General features: G+C 62.4%; 1 protein-coding gene across 5 annotated transcripts in view; it reads right to left on the bottom strand.

Annotated features, from left to right (window-relative positions):
• Window positions 1-6,328: 6,328 nt before the first annotated feature.
• The window catches only part of CEP170B (centrosomal protein 170B), a 28,116-nt gene continuing 12,316 nt past the window's right edge, over window positions 6,329-22,128 (bottom strand). For 2 of the 5 annotated variants that reach the window (XM_057731222.1, XM_057731221.1), the window contains exons 4-19: window positions 21,574-21,652; window positions 20,640-20,698; window positions 19,546-19,684; window positions 18,847-18,951; window positions 18,224-18,706; window positions 17,286-18,001; window positions 17,021-17,191; window positions 16,452-16,542; window positions 14,582-16,300; window positions 13,051-13,294; window positions 9,724-9,883; window positions 9,355-9,498; window positions 9,150-9,238; window positions 8,599-8,692; window positions 8,380-8,431; window positions 6,329-8,187 (exon numbers count right to left, since the gene is read on the bottom strand). In XM_057731222.1, the coding sequence (XP_057587205.1) occupies window positions 7,952-8,187; window positions 8,380-8,431; window positions 8,599-8,692; window positions 9,150-9,238; window positions 9,355-9,498; window positions 9,724-9,883; window positions 13,051-13,294; window positions 14,582-16,300; window positions 16,452-16,542; window positions 17,021-17,191; window positions 17,286-18,001; window positions 18,224-18,706; window positions 18,847-18,951; window positions 19,546-19,684; window positions 20,640-20,698; window positions 21,574-21,652 (4,581 nt within the window). In that variant the 3' untranslated portion in view covers window positions 6,329-7,951. The remainder of the gene's footprint in view (window positions 8,188-8,379; window positions 8,432-8,598; window positions 8,693-9,149; window positions 9,239-9,354; window positions 9,499-9,723; window positions 9,884-13,050; window positions 13,295-14,581; window positions 16,301-16,451; window positions 16,543-17,020; window positions 17,192-17,285; window positions 18,002-18,223; window positions 18,707-18,846; window positions 18,952-19,545; window positions 19,685-20,639; window positions 20,699-21,573; window positions 21,653-22,128) is intronic. The other 3 variants (XM_057731220.1, XR_009053144.1, XM_057731223.1) reach the window with 3 other exon arrangements.

Here is a 22,128-nt window from a genome sequence, read left to right as displayed (position 1 = left end):
GGCTCTGTTCAACACCATGGCCTTGGGCTAAGGCTTCAAGTCTACTGGGAAGTCCCTCACCTTGTTAGGACTAAACACACTCCTTAGGCATCTCCTGAGAGGACCCTACGGTGTCCCCCTGGAATCTGTTAATGGAGTGAATTAGGAATTGTCTCAGCTTAACATCACCTCGATTCCTGGGAGAGCCCCACACAAGCCACGATGTGCATTGTGCCTTGTTGATTCCACATGGCGATGCTGGACTTGGGGTTTGACGTCAGTGCCCAAGACCACGGGTGGTTTGCTTTGTCTTTCTCACCGTGCGCCTGCCCTGACTTTGTTATTAGATTATATCAAGTCCTAGAACTCACTGGGTTGCGCTCCCACTTCCCCTACACGTTTTTTTTTCCCCTTTGGCTGCACCGTGTGGCATGCGGGATCTTAGTTCCCAGACCAGGAATCGAACCCGAGTCCCCCGCAGTGGAAGCACGGACTCCGAACCACTGGACTGCCGGGGAAGTCCCTCCCTACAGTTTGAAGTTTGTAAAAATGGGATAAAATATTCCTTCTAATTTTGGCAAATTCCTTTAAATTTCATAAATCTTAGATTTTTAAAATATTTGTGGGAGGATTGTAAATTATTAATTCAATATCTTTAATGATTATAGGATGATTCAGGCTTTCTGTTGTTTGTGAGTCAAACTCGCAAATAATCTTTTCCTAGGAATGTGTCCATTTTGTTGAGGATTTCAAGTTGTGTTGACATAAGCTTATTCATAATATCTTTTTGTCCCCCTCTGCTACATCTGTGGCCCCCCTTTTCCATTCCTCACATTGGTTTCTGTGCTTCCTCTCTTTTTTACCTCCTTGGGAGATCTTGCCAGAATTTTAGCTATTTTATTAATTTTTTCAAGAAATCAACTTTTATGTTTTTGTCTCTGTTATAATTTTGTTTTTCATTTATTTCCGGTTTTTGTTTTTGTTTTTGCCACTCTGTGTGGCTTGTGGTATCTTAGCTCCCTGACCAGAAATGGAACCCAGGCCCCCTGAACTGAAAGCACAGAATCCTAACCACTGGACCACCAGGGAATTCCCATTTATTTATGTTTTTAACATTTATTGATGATACCCATCTTCTGCTTTCTGTAGTATACTTCTGTTGTTATTTTTCTGTCTTCTTAAGTTGGATGCTTAATTATTTTATTTTATCTAAAAAATTTTTTTATTTTATTTATTTTTTATTTTATTTATTTTTGGCTGCACTGGGTCTTCATTGCTGGATGCAGGCCTTCTCTCGTTGTGGCCAGCAGGGCCTACTCTTTGTTGAGGTGCACGGGCTTCTCACTGCGGTGGTTTCTCTTGGTGTGGAGCACGGGCTTCAGGCACTCGGGCTTCAGCAGTGGGCAGCATGAGGGCCCTAGGGTGAGCGGGCTTCAGTAGCTGCTGCGTGTGGGCTCAGTAGTTGTGGCAGGTGGGTTCTAGAGCGCAGGCTCAGTAGTTGTGGTGCACGGGCTTAGTTGCTTCACAGCATGAGGGATCTTCATGGACCAGGGCTCGAACCTGTGTCCCCTGCCTTGGCAGGCAGATTCTTAACCACTGCGCCACCAGGGAAGCCCAATGCTTAATTCTTTAATTGTCAGCTATTCTTCTTTACTAAATGAAGTGCTTAAGGGGTAGATTTTCTGTAGCATTGTTGTTATTTAGCTCCAAGTATTTTGCATTAAAAAATGTTTTTTTCTTGCACTCATGAGTGAATTAGAAGTCTGGTTTCATCTGGTGTGCTGCAGAGCTCTTTCTTAGTTGCTGATTTGTGGTGTGATTGCATTTGGTGTAGGGATCAAGGTCTAGGTGATTCCTAACGTTTTGAACATTTGTTAGAACTTGCCTCGCACTCAAGTGTAAGCTCAGTTTTTGTAAATGAGCTTGACAAGGGTGTGTAGTCCCTAACTGTGAGGTTCTGGGGTCAAGATCAGTCTTTAAACCCAGCTGACTAATTGTGCTATTTAAATCTTATACCATCTGTTAACATTTTGTGTTCTTGACCCGGGAATTGCTGAGTGTTGTGTTGAAATCTTTTATGGTAGTAGATGTGTAAACTTCTTCTTGTAGTTCTGTCCGTTTGGTTTTTTTTTTAAATAAATTTATTTATTTATTTATTGGCTGCGTTGAGTCTTCGTTGCTGCACATAGGCTTTCTCTAGTTGCGGCGAGCGGGGGCTACTCTTCTTTGCAGTGCTCAGGTTTCTCATTATGGTGGCTTCTCTTGTTGTGGAGCACGGGCTTTAGGTGCGTGGGCTTCAGTAGTTGCGGCACACGGGCTTAGTTGCTCCTCGGCATGTGGGATCTTACCGGCCCAGGGATGGAACCTGTGTCCCCTGTGTTGGCAGGCGGGTTCTTCGCCACTGCGCCACCAGGGAAGTCCCCACAATCACTATAATTTTTGTAACTCTCAACAATGACTTAGACTTACTAGATATTTGCCAGTTTCTTTTCTATTTTTTCTCGTATGCCACGTCTTCCTTCTGAACTCAGTTTCTTCTTCCTAAGATTATCCTTAAGTAATTCTTTCGTCATGGCTCTAAGAGTAGTAAATTTTCAGGTTTTATTGTCGGAAAATATTTATTTCTCTCTCATTCTTGAAGGATAGTTTCTGTGGGTAGAAAATTGTTGGTTGACAAGCCTTGTTTTTCAATAGTTTCAAGATACTGACTTCTGAACCACAGTGTTGCGGTACAGAAGTAGGAGTCAATGTAATTGCTGTTTCTCTCAAGGCAATTTCTCTTACCTCTCTGTTTACTTTTAAGGTTTTCTTTCTGTCTTTGGTGTTCTGTAGTTTCAACATGATGTGTCCAGGTTTATTCATTTTTTTACTGAAGTGTAGTTGATTTACAACATTGTGTTAATTTCAGGCGTACAGCAAAGTGATTTGGACACATATATACTTTCTTTTTATTCTTTTTCATTACAGGTTATTACAAGATATTGAATGTAGTTCCCTGTGCTGTGCACTAAATCCTTGTTTATCTATCTCCTATACAGTAATGTGTGTATGTTAATCCCAAACTCCTAAATTACCCCTCCCCCTTCTCTAGTCACAGTTTATTCTTTTATGTCCTTCTTGGGACTCGTGCATCTTAAATGTATTTATGGCTTTGGTCATTTCTGGAAGATTCTCAGCCATTATCTCTTTGGTATCTTTGATCACCGGTCCTCATTTCCTTCAGCCTCACACTGTGCAACTCAGATTAACTGCATGCAGAACCTTTTCATTCTACCTTCCAAGCCTCATAATCTCCTGCTACATGTTATGAGTTATGTGTTACTATGTATCCACCTCATCTTCTGCACCTGGCTGATTCCCAAAGATCAACCTTCCCATTTACTTACTTGTTCCTTTAGCTCTGTTTATTAGCTGGTCACCTTTCCCTGAGGTCTCAATTTCTTACTGCAATTTTTTTTCCTGTCACCCAGAACCTGGGAACAGACAAGCCTCTTTGCCCTCTCACTGCGGCCATGGGTAGAATTTTTCTGGCCCCTTTCCCTGTGTGTACAAAATTTTGAACACCCAACTCTGAACAGGAGTCTTTTTTTTTTAATAATTTTTTAAAATTAATTTTATTCATTCATTTATTTATTTGCTACATTGGGTCTTCGCTGCTGTATGGGCTTTCTCTACTTGTGGCAAGTGGGGGCTACTCTTCGTTTTGGTGCACGGGCTTCTCGTTGTGGTGGCTTCTCTTGTTGCAGAGCACAGGCTCTAGGCATGCAGGCTTCAGTAGTTGTGGCACATGGGCTCAATAGTTGTGGCTTTTGGGCTCTAGAGGGCAGGCTCAATAGTTGTGGTGCACTGGCTTAGTTGCTCTGCGGCATGTGGGGTCTTCCCAGCCCAGGATTGAACCTGTGTCCCCTGCATTGGCAGGCAGATTCTTAACCACTGCGCCACCTGGGAAGCCCTGAACAGGATTCTTCATGTCAACCCTCCTCTCACCAGGCACAAGCCCTGATCTTCTGACTCTGTGTGGATAGAAAACATCACATGCTTAGCCATTAGGGGTTTCTATCAGCTCAAAACTGCCCCCCGGAAGTGCTGCAGTGTTCACCCCTTGACCATTCTGCCTTTCTGGTACATGGAGGTTTCTCTCTTCTTCTTGTTAGCTTTGTGTCTAATTTTGACTTTATTTTTAGCTAGCACTTTTGGGCATTCCAGTTGGTAGAGAAGAAGCAGTGAGGCAGAGGCTGAACAAGATTGGTTTGGGCAGACTCGCAAAGCTGGGGGTCGGGGAGTGGCCTTCAGGACTGCCAGGGCCACCAGGGCTGCAGGGGTCAGTATGTGTAAGAGGAAGGGGAGCCGGGAAGAGAGCCGGCACTCTGTGCGCTTTCCTCTTGCTGCATTTGCTGCCTCTTGTGCTGCACAGGGCTAAAAGAGAGAACAGAGTGAATGGAAGGCTGAACAGAGCTCAATAATATTACGGTTCTAGGGACACAAAATTGAGTTCAGGATCTTCTTCAAAGGAAGAGAACGCTGGTCAGCTCACCTGACTCCCCGCTGGGATCCCAGGAGGGCTGAATCCCAGAACCACCATCAAACAAGAGGTGGAGCAGCCTGATTGCATCTCAAACCAGCTTCAGGCCAGCTCAGTGCCTGTGGCGGAGGGTGCGGTGATCGTCTCTGGTGAAATATAGCATCGTCCAGAGACTGTATTTTTTCATTCACGATGTCTGTCATTTTATCATTTTGCTTTATTTTACTTTATTTTGTTATGTCTGTCATTTTAAATCAAGAGTCACCAGGCACATCAAGAAATGGAACCAAGTGTGAAAGCAGGGGATCCAGGTGCTGGAGCTGTTGAACACAAACTTGAAACAACCTTGACGGACACATTCAGAACAGGAAATGACACGTCAGAAATGTTGACTTAGAGAAATGAAATAATTTTTTGAAAAATCAAGTAGACATTCTAGAACTAAAAATAAAATAACCAAAGTGAAGAGCGCAGTAGACGGGCTAGCAGACAGTTGGACAGACATAAAGAGAGGACTAGTAATTGAGGTCAGTAAAAATAAAAGACTGAGGCACAAAGAGAGAAATGCAGAGGAAATATAGAAAAGAGCATACGAGACACAGGACAGGGGGTAAAGGTCTAACACACGTACAGAGTCCAAGAAAGGGACGACTGGACACGGGGCACGCCAAGCTCTGAAGCGGAATGGGTGAGGCTTTCCCAAAACCGATGAAAGACAAACTAAGACACTTCAAGAGGTGTTACAAATCGCACCATAGGTTAATATCAATACCCTCCTGGGTACATTGTAGTAAAACCACTGAAAAACAAAGGGAAATTCTAAAATAGAAAAAAAGACACCACTGCAAAGGGGCGGTGTTGACGCCTCCACGTAAGCAATGGAACCCAGGGGACGACGGAGGGTGTTCTCTAAGTGCTGCAAGGAAGTAACTGCCAACTCAGGATGCTGCATCAAAGGAAAGGAAGACATTTCCACCCCAAACCACCCCAGAAACTGAGAGCTCATCACAGCAAACGTCCACTAAAAACAAACACACACAATAGAGGTCTTTTGGAAAATGATCAGAGCAGGCGTGGAGACAGCAGGCGTGGGGGACAGAGCAGGCGTGGGGACAGAGCGGGCGTGAGGACAGAGCAGGCGTGGGGACAGAGAGGGCCTGTGGACAGAGCGGGCGTGGGGACAGAGCAGGCGTGGGGGACAGAGCGGGTGTGGGGACAGAGCAGGTGTGGGGGACAGAGCAGGCCTGGGGATCTGCTGGGGTACAGGTGCCTCCTGTGCACCTGGCCGCGTGACCAGCAAGCAGGCCCTGGGGTGGCAGGCCTCGAGGACGTTTGCTCCAGCTGCCTTGTGCCTCTTGCCTCTGGGTCCTCCCTGTAGCAGGAGGTGGGGGATGTGGGCTGGAGGGACTGGGTGGTGTGACGTCACCCCAGAGCGGGTGCGGTCAGAGACCCCTCTGAAGCCATGGAACGGGGAACTGGGAGCAGCTGGGTGCCCGGCACACAGTAACCGCCCCCTGCTGTGCTCTGTCCCTGTGGCACGGCCTATTTAAAGGGTGCTCTTAGATGGATAATGCATCACTGAATGGTTTGAATAAAGTGACTTTTCTCTTTTTTGAGGAGCAAACCTCTGAAAGTTTCCCTGCTCTGCTTTCTTGCCTAACTCGCCCCCTGGTGGCAGCATTCTGCATCGCGGTGTCCCTGGTCTTGGGGGTCAAATCTGATTTTCCAGCCCAGGAAGGGAGACCCCTGGGCTGAGCATCCCAGGGTGGCCCCCTCCCCACCCCAAACAGCACCACGGGAGAAATGAGACCAAGGCGACAGCCCCAGCATGTTGCCACGTGATAGAAGAATGATTTATTAGAACAAATTCCATGACAAATCATATAAAATAACCATTTTCTGAAAGACAGCCGTAGGACCACCTGAGGACAAACGCACAGAGGTGCCTCCAAGACGCCAGACAAATGAGCTGCCGCTCCCAAGGCGAAGGCTGCAGTGGGAGGAGCACGACTTTGTGAGTAAAGACACGGTGCAGCGGTCACCACGGGGGTGCGGAGGGAGGTGTGGTGGACGGAGGGCCACTGCTCGTTTCGGGGGGACAGACTGCGGGCGGCTGTGTGGGGCATGCGGGGTGGGGGGGCACCAGGACTAGCACCTCCTCCGTGTGGACACAGCAGGCTCGTGGGTGGGGCCGCGCGGGGACCCCACCGCCACTCACACGTAAACATGGAGGGGGGCACAGGGCCCGGGCACCGGGCTCCACATCAGCTACACGTAAACACGGACACATGCATCGCCCACCGCGGCCCCAGACCTGGACCTGCCGGCCTCTGTCCGGCCTCGGTGACCCCAACCCCAGCAGTGGCTCCCGCCCGGCAATCACCACTCACACCGGCGCCAGGAGGTGTGTGGGGCACCCCCACCCCAGGGTGGTCCAGGCGGGGCAGCCCTACCCTCACCCGCCACAGCCAATGGGCTCTTTGGCTTAGAGGTTCCAGAAACATCAGCCCACCCCCGGGAGGGGCCGCGCTCTGCTTGCCTGGCCTGGCATGTTCCCAGCTGAAAGAATCCTGAGAAAGAAAACTGTTCCTGGGGGGCGATCCCTATCCCTGCCACACCCCACAGAACCTGGAGCAAAGAGGCCCGTGCGACACCCAACTAATGCCCACGGCATCGTCCAGAGGACGGGGTCAGGGGAGGGCACGCTGTCCAGGGAGCTTCTGGAAGCCCGTGTTCAGCCACTTTGGTCAACTGTTCACCTCCACCTGCAGGGTCCGTGGGAAGCAGGTGCAGGGCCCCGCGTCCCTCCCCGATGTGCCCGCGTGCGGAGCTGTGCCCGTGTGCAAGGCCGCCCAGCCCACACGCTCAGGGAGTTTGGCAGTTGTGTTGGCACCAAAGCCTCAAAGCGGTGGGGTTCCTGCCGCACGTGTCTCCACGGGCGGCGCCCCTGCCCTGGGCCACTGGACTCGGGGGTGGCCGCGAGCTGCCAGCGCCCTGCCCAGCCCGCACGCTGCCTGCCTCGGGTCCCAGGGCGTCACGAGGCCCACCGCCCCCAGCTCTGTGTTTGGCACTGAGAGGCCGCGCTGCCCAGCCCCTCTCCCCTGCCTGGGCTCGGCCGGCACCGAGGGACAGGGCAGCGAAGCATGCGTCCCCAGCCCACGAGGCAGAGGGGCACCTGCCAGGCCGGGGAGGCCGCTGCGGTGGCAGAAACTACTCCTTCCTTGGACGCGAACGACGACGTAACAGCAACGGAGAGAAGGCCGGGCGCGTGCCCGGACGCTGGCCCTTGGCAGCGGCCACAGCGGGAGCCGGGCCAGGAGGCCCGCGGGGCGGGGTGGGGGCTGGGAGCTGAGCAGGGAGCCTGGGCACCCGGGGGGTGAGGGCACGTGTGGGGGTCTTCGTGGGGAAGCGCCCAGGCCCAGGGGCAGGGCGGCCGCCTGGCCCCGCCACCTAGATCAGGAACCGCTCTGCGCTGGGGAGGAAGTCGGGGAGGAAGGAGGGGTCCGGGAGGCCGGAGGTCCCACAGTTTGCCCGCTGCGGGAAGCTCCTTGGCGGCACGGCGGAGGGGGGTGAGGACGGACTCTGGGCAGCCGGCCGGCCTCTCCCGAGCGGGGCTGAGCCCGCAGAGCCCTGGTTTCCGGTCAGCAGGTCCAGGTTCCCACTGGGGTCCACGATGGCGTTGATGACTGGGGGGGTGGGGAGGGTCAGGCCGGCCGGAGGGTCCTGCCCTGCCTCCCGTGCCCACCGGGGGGCCTCCCCGCCGGTTCGCTGTGGGCAAGTCAGGCTCCACCAAGCCCCCGCCAGCCCTCCCGCCACCTGCCCCCCCACCCCGCCCGGCCAGGGGCACCAGTGCAGCCCCCGGTGTGGGCCACACCCACCTTCCAGCTGCTTCTGCACGCGCCTCAGCTCCTTCAGGATGGAGCTGATTTCCTGGAAGCGGACGGGAAGGAGGCCGATGCAGCAGGACCACCCAGGGCTCACCTCTCCCCAGGCTCTGGGGGCAGAAGCTGGGGTCCCGCGCTTGGGCAGCTGCTCCCAGTCTCCCTGCAGCCGAGCGGGCGGGGGGGTGGGGCTCAGGGGGTGGAGGGAGCCCTCACCTTGTTGGACGTCTTCAGGATGGGCACCTCGTTCTCGGCGTTGATCCTGGCCTCCAGGTCCTCCCACACTCGCCCCGTGTTCTGAAAGAGGATCCTGTCCCCCGAGGGGCGGGGGCAGGCAGAGCACGGTGACCGTGGAACTCAGGCACGGCCCTCTCCCAGGCCACCCCACCAGCCACAGAACAGCCCACGCCACCCCCTCCCTGGAGCAAGGGGAAACAGAGGCCTGGACCAGGACCCGGGCAGGCTGGCACCAGTGTCCCGTCTCTGGGCCTAACACGGGGAGGGCTGGGAAGTGACGGGAGGAAGCAGGGGGCAGGGAGGGAGGGCCAGGTTCTCCGGGAGGCTCTGGCCCCCCTCCCTCCGGGCCCAGGGTCTGGTTGCCAAGCTGCACGCGTGTGCGTGGAGACACACACGGCACAGGCCCGGCTCACAGGCACGTGTTTGTACCCGCGTCAGGGCCTTGGGCCGGGTGTCCGCTAAGCATTGGTGGCTTCCCGGCCCCTTCCCGAGGGGCGCTCACGACCCAGCGGGCACGTGGGCCAACTCACTTCATCTTCTCGGCGAGGTGCTCTGTGTTCTCACGGATGGCCTGGGACAGCTGGGACACGGGGTTCAGCATCAGGTTGTCGAAGATCACCTGCGAGGACCCGGCATCAGCCCGGAGCCCAGACGCCCCAGGAAGCCCCGCGCCCTCCACGGCCCAACACGGCCCAGAGCCCAGAGCGAGCTCTCCCAGGGGAGGGGGGCGCCTGCCTCCTCACGGTTCCGAGGCCTCGTCTTGTTGGCCAGGGGGTCCTCACAGCGGTCGTTCATGTTCTGGTCTAGGACCCGAGAGCTCAGGGAGCCGGGTGGCACCTTCTGAAAGTTGAGGCTGGCCTCTGGGATGCGCTGCACCAACTGCAGAAGTGGGGAAGCAGGGGCGTGGCCCATGGGGAGGGGGCGCCCGCCAGGAGGTGGACACAGCAGACGCCGGCCCTGGCCACTCAGGGTCCCCAGGCGCCCTCCCCCGTGGGGGCAGGTCCCGGGCCCCGTGCTCTTGGGGCTGAGCACAGGGTGGGGCCCGGGAGGGCTAACGGCCACGGCCCCCAGCCGGCGCGCGAAGGGCTGCCGAGGGCGGCTCACCTCCTCACGGGCGGAGATGGCAGAGGCAGGCGTGCTGGGCCCGTGGCCGAGGGGGGGGCTGCGGGCGGGCCCCGGGGAACCCAGCGTGTCGCCGTCCCCGGCCACGTCATGGATCTCGCGGGCCAGGGTGGCCACGTCCTTCACCAGCGTCTGGCTCAGCCTGCAGCAGCAGGAGAGAAGGCAGGTCCTGCAGAGTCCTCCCGGGCCTGGCCCCAGCGCAGGGCAGGCTGTGGACAGGAGTCAGGTGGGACCCGACGGCACCCCTCCACAGGCAGAAAGCCCCCTCGGGAGGCAGCGCTGGGTGAGGGCCAGAGCCAGGGGAATGTGGCCTCCAGCCCGGCCCGAACGACACCCAACCGGCCACCAGCAGCGCCAGAGGGGACAGGGCCTCACCGGGAGCCTCGGTCCCCGAGCCCCTGAGGGTGGGGTGGGGCTGGGGCAGGGCCCTGGGAGGAAGGGTGGGCAGACACCCACAGGCTCCCGGCCGCACCCGCTCCCCCGGCCACCGGGGCCGCACGAGCCCTGCTCCACAGGCGGGGAAGGGGAGGCAGAGCCACCACCAAGGGTCAGAATCAGGCGGGGAGCGCGTCAGGCAGACCCGGAGAGGCTGGGCCCTGCCCGCAGCGCAGGGAGGCCAAGCCCCCAGCCCCCAGCCGAGACCACCGTCCCCCCCGCCCTGACGGCGCACTTGCCCAAGAGGCTCCCCGGCCACCCAGCAAAGGGCAGCGCCCAGCTGGAGACCAGCTCTCTGCCCCGGACTGCCCGTGAAGCCCCCGGGCTGGAGTCCGCAGCCTCTGTCGCCCGCCCTTGGAGCACCTCAGCCCCGTGGCCAGGGTGCTCTTGGCGCCATCCACTGCTCCCCTCTCTCCCAGGGGACAGGCTCTGGCCTCTGGCTCCCTCAGCCCTCCGACGCCTGCAGTCACCCCAGGGACGGAGCCCCAGGACCCACCAAGGACCGGGTCTCTACCCGCAGCCGTCCCAGCTCTACCCAGAGAGCCCCCAGCCGGCCTTTGGCCCGTCCACTCTCAGTGGCAACTCCAGCCCCTCCCGAAAGACACTGGGCACAGCTGGAGAAATTTCTCTGGCCAGCCTCTGCCTTACCCCCAGGGCTGCCCCAGGCCCCCTCAAGATAGGGGTCCCCAACTTACTCCCACCCTCTGACATCAAAAAACACAGAGGGACCCCCTTCAACCTCCTGGTGACCCATGCCCCTGCCTCAGGGCCCGCCCTCACCCGGCCTTGCCCTCTGCTCCCTCTGCCTCCCTCACCCTGCACGCTGGTGTGTTCAAGCTCGCCTACCCGAGAAGCACCCGGGGGCCCTCACTTCCCCTTCCTCTCTCCTCCCACCTCCACCCCCTTCCCCTCACCCAGAGGCGGCACCCCCTCCAGAACCCCATGCCGTCTTCCGGGCCGGCCCCTCGGCCTCCTCCCTGGCACCACTCTGCACAGGCCGCTTCCTTCCAACCACCCCCGAGGCATCCCAAGCCCTCTATCCCCCACCCTCTTCTCTTCACGCTCTCCATGTCCTCACACCGCCCACAGCCTTGGTCACCATCTTTGTGCTGATCACACCCATGTCTCTATCCCCCACGCAGGCTACTGTCCTAGAGGCCACCTGCCCACGGTCACCTCCCTCCAGGTGCCTCACTGGCTCAAGCTCAGCATCCTCGGCACCAAAACGCGCAAACTCGCCACTTACCAGCCACGGCCATTCACCTCCTGCCCCTTCCACAAGCCCTATAGGGCCCAGCCATCACAGCACTGACCACTGCTCAGCGAAAGACGACTCTCTTTCCCTGTCACCTCTGCACCATCCTTCTCAGTACCTGACGTGGAAGCGACCCTTCCACTGAATGACTGCATGAAGGAACTCATCTTTAATAAAAATCTTGGTGAAGATTTACCTTCTATCAGAGGTTCCCCCACCCTTCTGGACAGATCTGCATTCAACCAACCAACCATGTATGGTCCATCCACCCAGCTGTCCATCATCCATTCATCATATACTCAACCATCCATCATCCATCCATCCAACCACCCATCATCCATTCATCCACCCATCCATCCACCAACCATCCATCATCCATTCATCCATCCATCCATCATCCATTCATCCATCCAGCTCCATCCATCCATCCAACCATCCACCACCCATCCAACAATCCATCATCCATCCATCCATCCATCCAACCATCCACCACCCATCCAACAATCCATCTTCCATCCATCCATCCATCATCCATCCATCCAACCATCCACCACCCATCCAACCATCCATCATCCATCCATCCACCCATCTCCATCATCCATCCATCCATCCACTCAACCATCCATCATCCATCCATCCACTTAACCATCCATCATCCATCCAACCATCCATCATCCATCCACACAACCATCCATTATCCATCCATCCAACCATCATCCTTCCAACCACCCATCCACTCACCCATCCATCATCCACCCATTATCCATCCATCCATCCATCTCCAACCATCCATCCACCCACCCATCTTCATCCATCATCCATCCATTCATCCACTCAACCATCCATCATCTATCCATCCACTCAACCATCCATCATCCATCCACCCAAGCATCACCCATCCATCACCCATCCATCCAACCATCCATCGTCCACCCACCCAACCATCCACCATTCATCATCCATCCATCATCCACCCATTATCCATCAATCCAACCATCCATCATACATCCCTCATCCATCCATCCAACCAACCATCCATCTCCATCCATCATCCATCCATCCAACCATCCATCATCCATCCACCCAAGCATCACCCATCCATCCAACCATCCATCGTCCACCCACCCAACCATCCACCATTCATCATCCATCCATCACCCACCCATTATCCATCAATCCAACCATCCATCCACCCAACCATCCACCATTCATCACCCATCCATCATCCACCCATCCAACCATCCATCCAACCATCCACCATACATCCCTCATCCATCCATCCAACCAACCATCCATCTCCATCCATCCATCATCCATCCATCCAACCATCCATCATCCATCCACACAACCATCCATTGTCCATCCACCCAACCATCTATCATCCAGCCACCCAACCACCCATTTTCCACCCATCCAACCATCCATCACCATCCAGCCACCCAACCACCCATTATCCACTCATTCAACCATCCATCACCATCCATCCATCATCCATCCACCTAAACAGCCATCTACCCATCCACCTGACAAGCATTTCCTGAGCCCTTTTAGGAACTGAATCCCCTGCCCAGTCCCAAGGAGAGGATCAACATCTCGTTCTGTCAACTGGTACCACTCACCTGGCAATCTCAGCAATCTCTGCTGTTTGCACAATGAAACCATACGGGTCAGGCTCTTCTTCCTCATCATCTGTGTCCCGGAGGCCAGGGGCTCGGGGTCGGGCCCGGGTGGAGCTGCCAGCCCGTGGGGTCTGCGTGGCTGTTGAGGCATGGGAGCGTGTGTGTTTGGGGGAGCCGTGGTGGGAGCCGTACTCCTCCTCGGATGTGGACGTGCAATCCGAGCCCTGCTGCCGGCGACGCGCGTCTCGGGTGAGTGAATTGGTTCCAGAAGCAAGAACAGAACAGAGCAGCACTCAGCACCTGCGGGAGCCCCAGGGCCCCTCCAGGCCAGGGTCCAGTGCTAGAGGATGAACTGCATTGTGGCTGGCACCCCCGCACCTAGGAGCCCTTCAACTGAAGTGCCAGCAGCTGCTGGGCTCCGGGGACTGCAGAGCCACCACCAGCCCAGAGGCATGTGCACGACGGGCAGCATGGAGGACCCACAGGCCCTTGGGAAGCAGCCCAGGGTCGCGGCTGGTCGGGAGGGGGCAGGCACCATGTTCTGGGGTGTTGGGGGGAGGGGTGGGTCTGTGCCCATCATATGGGAACCAGTGGCCTCGGTGGCAGGGAAGTGGTGCCTGCAGACGCCCCGGATGGGGGTAAACCTCTCCATATGGATTGGCCATGGCCCTGGGCTGGACCACGGAGGTAGCCGCATGCAGCCCATGGTCAGAACCCAAGCTCAGCTGCTGCAGCCCCTCTCTGTACCTGCCTGATCTCAGCCCTGATGCCTCGCCACCCCCGCCCTGAGCTCCAGCGCTGGCAGCAAACGCGTGCAACACACGGAGGAGGGGGGCAGCGGGTTCCCGCCAAGCAGGTGTGGCCCTCAGCCTGCGGCCATCCTGTCCCCACTCCGTCCCTTCCTCCTGGAAACCCTGTCCGTCAACACCCCTCACTCCTGGCCATGGGGCAGACGCGCCCACGGCCTCCTCGGCCCCCCGCAGACCCAGCAGGCAGGGCGGGGCCCTAACTCCGCAGCCACAGGCGCAGACAGGGTCGGGGCAGGCACGGAAGCAGCAGTGCCCACACCTCCAACCAGTTCACTCTGAGGACGGCAGACCCCTGCAGGGTGAGCCTGGCCGCAAGGATGCCGACATCCACCCCAGCGGGAGGCTGGCTCCGGTGTCACGGCAGCCGTCCTGCCCTGCTGCACACACGGGGTCCGGAACTCCAGGAAGAAGCGGGCGGACCCAGCCCTCCCCCTGCCGTCACCCGGGCGCGCCCGCGAGCGCGAGGCAGCCCCTCCATCCCAGAGGTTTTCCGTGCTCAAACCAGGACAGCCTGGGGGCGGCAGGAGGCCTGCTGCCCACGCGCACGCCGGGGTGCGCTTGTGGGCGGGGGCTGGGAGGGAACACACCCGCTGACGGGAAAGGGGCTCCTCCAGGGCCAGGACCGGAGGCCCCACAGCCGGGGCAAGGCTGAGGCACGGGAAGCTGCCGACAGCCCGCCGCGCTGACCGGGTCCCGGGCCCCCGCCCACTCCCGGCACTCACTGTGGGAGGAGTATCGGGCGCTGCCTGGGCGGGCCCTGCTGAAGGGCTGGCGGGGGACCGCCGGGGTGCTGGCGGCCTTCCTGGCGGTGGCCCGAGCCTCGGCCACCGCGGGCTTGCGGCTGGCGCCGTACGCCTCGACGCTGCGACCGGAGAAGCCGGTGCGGGTGGGGGCCGCCTCCGCGTCACTGGGCCCCGTGAAGGAGCCGGCCCGCTTCCGGGGCATCGCCAGGATGTCCAAGCGCGACGGCTTCTTGGCCTGCTCGGCGGCCGGCCGCCCCGCCCGCTCGGGGTTGGCCGCGGGCCCCCGTTCTGCATCCGTGGCCTCTGTGTCTGAGGCGTCCCCCAGCCGGGCCCGCCTCAGCCGGGAGGCCCGTGTGGGCCGCGGGGTGGACAGGCTGTTGGAGCGGACCAGTGCCTGCTGCGCCTTCTGGACGCCGGCCGAGCCGCGGCTCTGCTCCTCCCGGGCGGCAGGGGACGGTGGTGGGGCCGCGGGTTTCCGGCGAGGCCCTGGCGGCCCTGCCCCCGTGGTCCCAGGGATCTCCTGGTCAGAAGTGACCGTGTCCGCACCGGGCGGGTGGGCGAGGCGGGAGCCTTGTTCCTCATCGGGCCAGTCCAGGGACGCCCGGGGCCCGGGGCCGCGCCGCGTGGCCAGACGCCTGGCCGGCTCTCCATGGCCCGCGTCCGCCGGGCCCAGTGGGCGACGCTGCTTCTCCGAGAGGCGCTCGCGGGCGCTGCCCAGGCTGACGGCTCCCGCGTCCTGCGCTGCTGGCCGGGACGGCAGCTGCGCCTCCTGCAGCCCCGTGGGCGGGGCGCCGGGCGGGCTGGGTCCGCTCTTGCCACTGCGCAGACTGACGGTGCTGGCCGTGTCCACGTCAGAGTCCCCGGACAGAGAGTCCTCCGGGGGCCCAGGGGCGCTGCCCAGCTCGCCTTCCGGCTCCTCCGTGGACTTGGAGAGCAGGCGGGCCTCCAGGGCGGCCAGTGCCGTCTCCGTCTCCTTCAAGATCAAGTGGGTGTCCTGCGAGTGCAGGTCCCCGCGCGAGGCCCGTGCCGCCGCCAGGTCCTGCAGAAGCGGGTGGCTGGGGATGTGCGGCAGCTGGCTGGACACGGCGGGGCCGCCGGCCGGCTCCTTCGTGAAACTCTCCTGCCGGACGAAAGCCAGGGCCTCCTTGGGGGCCGCCGGGGCAGGGCCCTCGGGCTCCGGGGACCGCCCTGTCCGCAGCTGGGTGACCATCCTCCCACTGGTGCAGACGTACGTGCTGTCCCGCGCTGGGGGACTGGGCTGGGCCGCCCGCCCCAGGCCCTCCACCTGCCCTGGAGCCGCTCTCCTGGGGAAGGCCGCTTCCCCATTCTGCTCCCCGATGAAAAAAGAGGCGGGGGCCGGCTCCCCAGGGGCCCTAGGTGAGCACCGGCCCCTCGCCCACACCAGTCCCTCCTGGGGGCTCCTGTGTCTTTCCTCCTGCGGGGCCCCGCCCGGCTCGGGGCCCCGCCCGCCATCCGACCCGCTGGCGTCACTGAGGCTGTCGGGCTCCAGGTCCTCCTGTCCCAAGAGGAGGCTGGCCTGCTCGCTGCCCAGCTCCGGCGGCCCAGGCCCGCTCCTCCTGGCAGCCTCGGGGCCAGCGGGACTGTCCGCCCTGTCGCTGGGCAGCTGTGGGAGTAGTCGCCGCTGGCGCACAGGCAGGGCCCCCTCCAGCTCCCCGCCTCTGCGCCCAGGGCCGTCCTCTGTGAAGACAAGAGGGTGGTTAGAGCAGCCGCTCTCCGTGCACACCGGGAGCTGGCCTCCTTCAGGGACGGAGACACGCGCTCACGCCCGCCCAGTCGAAGGCCTGAGGCCAGGCCACGGCCTCCCCGCTGCAGCGCTGGAGACACTTACCTGACAGGCCTGGGTCCGAGCAGCTGTCAGCCAGGCTGGCCCAGCGGGACACCCACTTCTGACCCCCAGGGGAGCCCGGTACTGGGAGGCCCTGCGGAGAGGAGGGCAGGAGTGTGTCCGCGGCAGGCAGAGGCAGGAGCCCCCGTGCAGACGTCAGGGCCGGTGGGAGTGGGTGCAAGGTAGCCCACCCCAAGACAACACCGGGCCCTCACACCACCCCCGTGCCTGCCACCGGCTCCCCTACAGAGGCAGCCGGGGAGCCCCGGGGCCTCACCTGGCCTGCAGGACCTTGACATAACCACCCAGGTCTCAGCCCAGTTCAGGGGCCTCAAGGTCAGTGGTCCCCACCCCTGACTCAGCCAAGCCCTGCCCCTGGGCACGTACCCCCGGGCAAGGGCAACCGACCTGACTCAGGGCCTCCGGGCCTGCCCCTGACCCCCGGCACAGGCGGGCACCGGGGCCCAGAGCCCATGGCTTGGGCGGGACCAGAGCCTTCGGGTGCGTACAGGCCCCTGTGACCCGGGCCGCAGCCCCTCCCCAGGGCGGTGTCTGGGCTCCGTCCCACACACCTGCAGCTCCACCTGGGGGGTCCCGCCCGCTGGCCGGGGGGCAAATTCCTGCAGCAGGGCCACCCGCTGGGCCACCCCGTCACCGGGCTTGTCTCTGTCCCCTCCAATGACTGGGCGGAAGGTGGCCGAGGACACTCTGGAGAGTTCTGGGGACTCGAGGACCCCGAAGACCTGCCAGGAGGGACAGCCAGGCCACGGGTCAGAGCCCACGGGTCAGAGCCCAGGGCGCGGCCGGGCCCCCAGGCCTCCCCTGACCGCACGGCACCTGGTCAATCATTCTGCGGGCCTCCTCCACCTCCTGGTCCTGCGCCTCCGTCTCGATGGTGTAGGTCCCGGCGTCGCTCAGGCTGTCATCCTCCTCCTGCTTGCGCGCCTTTGTCACCTGGGGGTCTGCAGCGGCTGGAGGCGGGGGCGCGGGGGCTACGGGGCTGGCCCCACGGGGCGGCAGGGAGGTGGGCAGCGTTGGGGGCGCCTTCTCGGGGCCCGGCCGCCTGGCTGGGGAGCCGTCCCGCAGGCACTGGGCCATGAAGTCCTGGGCCAGGCGGGAGCGGCGCCCCACGCTGCCGAAGGGGCGGGCAGGAGGCCGGGGGGCGGGTGAGGGGCTGCCCAGCCGCTCCTCCGTCTTCTCCCGCTTGAGCGAGCCAGCCCGCTGCGGCCCCGCGCTGCTGCCCGGGCCCCGGGCTGAGGCCGGGGCGGGGGCGGCCGGACGGTCCCTCTCGGGCGGCCCAGGGCCACGGCGCCTGTCGGGCCTGGGGTCCCCAGCGGGCGTGTGTGTGAAGGACTGGGAGCGCTTCTTGCGGGGCGTGTCCTCATCAAAAAACTCGATGACGAAGGCCTGCTGGTTGTGCAGCAGCTCCTGGGGGTCCCGCCTGATCTGCCTCTGGAGCCGCACCGGCTCCCCACCAGCCTCCGCGGGGCCCCCGGCCACCCCTGCCACGGGGTCCTCGGAGTCGCTCTGCGTGCCGTCCTCATGCTTGTGGCCTGGAGGGGGCGAGGACCAACGTGTGAGGCCGAGGGTCAACACACAACCACCATGGTCACGTGCTGGGGGACACAGCGCCCCACCGTGAACCCAGTACATGTGGCCCAGAGGAGCAACGGGACCAGGCTGGACGGCCCCCAGTGGGACAGGTGGTGTGGGCAACGTACACAGAGCAGGGGACGAGGCCCCTGGGAGGCAAGGGCAGGCGGCCGTGCACTCACCCTTCAGGGTGCGCGTGTGCACCGGCAGGTCGCTCTTGGTGCTGTGCCCGTCGTCGGCGGGGCCGGCCCGGTGCAGCAGGCTGGGGTCATTCTGCACCAGCCAGTCGGCCACCTTGGTCTCCACAGAGACCACCTCGCCAGGCGTGGGCTCCTTGCCTGGGGGCCGGCGCTGGCGCAGGGAGAACTTGGTGACGTGGTCCTTGATCTTCACCTTGCCAGGGCTACAGTCGTCAAACTCGATGGTGAAGCAGGCGTGGCTCTGCACCACGGGGGCTGCCCCGCCCCGGCCTGCCTCTGCCTCTCTGGTGCGTGACGCGTGCGTCGGCACCTCCGGGGCCCGCGGAGGGGGGGCCTCCTTGGTGGGGATCTCAAAGTAGCTGGGCTCTCGCCGGAACAAGCAGCCCGGCGGCTCCGCGGGGGCCTGGAAGGCGGCCGTCGTCCCCGTGAGGTCACCGTCCTGCTGAGCCAGCTCCTTGGGCCGCTCTGGGGGGAACACGTGCTCAGGCCGGGCACAGGGGCACCCTCACCCCACCCGCCTCTGCCGGGACCCCCAGCTCCGTTGCCCGTCCCCTGCCCCCCTGCAGGGAGGGCACCTCCAGACCAGGCTGCCCTCCGGGACTCACCCGCTTCGGGCTCGTCCTGGCGCCGGTCCTCAGGCGGACTGCCGCCATCGTCCTCACCCCACCAGGAGGGCTGCCCGTACAGGGGTGTGCGGTAGGCCGCCGCCTCTGCAGAGGGAGAGCTCGACCCTGGGTCACGGCGGCCCCAGCACAGACAGGAGGGGAGGCGCGGAGCCGGGGAAGATGCTGGGGTCTGCTGGGGGCCCTGGCGCCACCCCCAGCTGCCCTGCCGCCGCCCAGAACCCTGGCCTGCCGCCAACCCTCTGAGCCCTGTTTCTGCGGCCCTGGTGGGTGACAACGGCAGTGACAAGCTCCTCATGGCGTGGCTGTTCCAGGGGAGGCTCATCCCGGGGGCCGCGTGTCCTCAGCACCGTGGTCCTGGGGCAGGCAGTCCCGGGGCCTGCCCGACGGGGGGTGGGCGGGAGGACCGGAGCGCAGCGAGCCCCACCCGTGGCGGGCCTCTCCCCCAGGGCCTGTCCATGGTTCGGGGCACAAACAGGTGACCTGGGGGCTGAGGGCCACGGCGGTCTGCTGGGAACGTGGGCGCGGGGTGCACGGTGAGTGTGTCTACAGGGGTGCGGGAACGCAGGCGCCCGTGTACGTCGGGGTGCGGGGGGGAAAGGTCAGCTCCCGGGAGACGCGGATCGAGGCCCGTGTGCCCGCCCCCCGCCCGCGCCCCGCCCGGCTGCGGCGCCGTCCCACCTGGTCCGGGTCTGCGGTCCCCCCTCTCGGGCCTGGGGCTCGCGGCCTCGCAGTAAGGCACCTGCGCCGGCACAGCCTCGCTCCTCCTGGGCGCCGGGGTCGTGACGCTCACCTGCAGCTGGCTGGTGTACTTCTCGTGCTGTGGGCAGCGGCCGCGTGAGCGGCGGGGGCCGCCCCGGGAGGACACCCCCCCAGGGCGCCCACCTCGCCTCCACGGCGGCAGGAAGCGTCCCTCACGACCCCCGCGGGCAGATGACCGAAGACCCGCCCGTGTCACGCAGCTTGAAGCTGGGGTCCGCACCCAAGGTGGGGGGGGGGGCGTCACCCTCAGGCCCACGAGCTTCCGGGAGGGAGGGGGCAGCGACCGTCCGAGGGGACACGGCCGCCCACAGGCCCTCGGCGGGGACGAGAGCCCTGCGCAGCGGGCTACCCGTGCGCGCCTCTGCGCGCCGGGCCCCACCTGGCCGAGCTCGGCGGTCGTGGGAGCCAGGCTCACACCGGCCCTCCCCTCACGGGCCACGTGACTCTGGGCAGGTCACCCGCGCTCCCTGTGCTACCCGTGGTCACTCTGGAAAATGGCACCGAGCTCCCCCCCCCGCCGCCACCCCCGCCACAGGGTTTCTGAGTAAGACTACAGGCCGGGTCCCCCGCGTCTGCTCCACGACCCCCGCACAGCTGAGCAAGGGGAAAGGAGAGGCCCCACCTGCCGTGAGCCCCCACTGCACCCGTTGAAGGAAGGGTACTCAAGGGTGCCCCTCACCCCCAGGACCGCCCATGAGGTGCCCCCAAAGGCTGGTGCCCTGCCGGCCTCCTGCCTCCTGGCACCCGAGATGCCGCGTGGGCCCTCCCAACCACCCCTCCCACGGGGCACAGCAGCCTCCTCTCGGGCTGCAGCCACGCCCGCCTCTGTGGCTGCATCAGCCTGCAGGGATGACTACCTTCCCCACCCGCCAGACCGGGCTGTCCGGCAGGGCAGGCCAGACCAGACTGGCTGACACGCACAGCAGCCAGGCTGGGCCGGGCCGGGGCGGCCCGAGGCCTAGGGGAGACGGGCAGCGGGGACGCGGGGGCCCGGGCCGAGCGCCAGCACTGACCCTGAGCGCCTCCTCGGGGACGCGGTGCTGCACGCGCTCCAGCACGTACATGTTGGGATGTGACAGTGTGTTAAGGAGAACGGGGCGCAGGCAGCGCAGGGCGGGGCCCTCGGACGGTGTCCTCCACTCCCAGGCGAGGTGGGTGAAGAGGGAACGTGGCTGGGTGGGGGGGACCGTGCTGCCTCCCAGGGCAGACACCTGCAGGCTCACCCCCCACACCCACGCGCGTGCCCGGACCGCGTCCACACTGCAGGGCAGCCCGCAGGCCGTGCTGTCCCCCCAGGCAGGGGGCAGGACAGGGGCTGCTCCAGCTCACCACGCACACATGCCGTGGGCCGCGGGGACAGGCTCCACCCCACTCACAGCCCAGGAGCCCCGCGGGGCCCCAGGGGCCATGCCACACGTGTCCAGCTCCGGCTCCCCTCCCAGACCACCCCTCAGCCCCCTGCCTCCCGAGGCTTCCGGGGCGGGGAGGGCCTCAGCCAGCCTCTGGGTCCACACCCGCCAGTAGGTGTGCCAAGGTGACTGTGGATGGAGGACAGGATGCACTCCTGCCACGCGTGCAGGTCCCCGCTGCCCAGGGCAGAGGCACGGCCCCCTCTCACCCACGCCCTGAGCTCGGAGAGCCAAGCCTGGGCAGCCCCCAGAAACGTCGGGACTCTGGGTCCCGGGAAAGCTCTCTCGTTCCTCAGTCCCTGTGTGAGCTCAGGCCGGCGGGCAGTCAGAAGGTGACCGTGGCCGAGGCCTTGGCTGAGGGGGGAGGCGGCTGCAGTTCAGGCTGGAGCCCAGCTCTGTGTCGTCCTCCTGCCTCTAAGCCCCTGGGGTTCTGGCTGTGACCACGAGGGCTGCACCCACGTCCAGGATAACAGGACGACTAAGGCCCTGGGGACAGAGGGAGAGGCCAGGAGGAGGCGTGAGCGCCGCGGAAGGATATCGTAGCCGAATCGGATGACATCGTTGAGCTTCAGCGTGACGTATTTCTGGTCCGGGATGCGCACATCATTCACGAACGTCTGCGGAGGAGGCAGGAGGGTGTAGCGGAGCTGGGGTGGGCGGGGCGGTGACTCTGGAGCCCCCATATGCGGACCACCGGCCCGGCACTGGCCCTTCAGCACAGGCGCACCTGCCTCACACCCCAAACGGGCCACGGGACAGATGGTCGCGAGAGGACTGGCCACGGGGGGCCACCCAGGGACCCTGACATAGCCCCTCAAGCACAGAACCCGTGGACACCGCTGTGAAATGGACCTGTCCTCTCGTCTGCACAGGGCCTCAGGTCGGCCCAGCACGCAGCCCCCTCGGGAGCGGCCCACGCACACCCACGGCGTGGCCCGCGGCGCGGCCAGTCAGCCTGTGCAGCGCCATTTGGGCAGGGGTGCTTCCTCTGATGGGGGCGGGAAGGGGGCCGAGGGAGCAGGGGGCTGGCGGGCAGGCCCCAGCAGAGCCTGAGAGCCCTGGCTGGGCGGTAGCAGCACCTGCTGGCGCGCTC

Source organism: Hippopotamus amphibius, chromosome 4, assembly GCF_030028045.1.
Source record: "Hippopotamus amphibius kiboko isolate mHipAmp2 chromosome 4, mHipAmp2.hap2, whole genome shotgun sequence".
In the NCBI taxonomy this organism is placed as follows: Eukaryota; Metazoa; Chordata; class Mammalia; order Artiodactyla; family Hippopotamidae; genus Hippopotamus; species Hippopotamus amphibius.
Note: the sequence above shows the minus strand (reverse complement) of the source record. Positions and strands in the feature narration are given on the sequence as shown.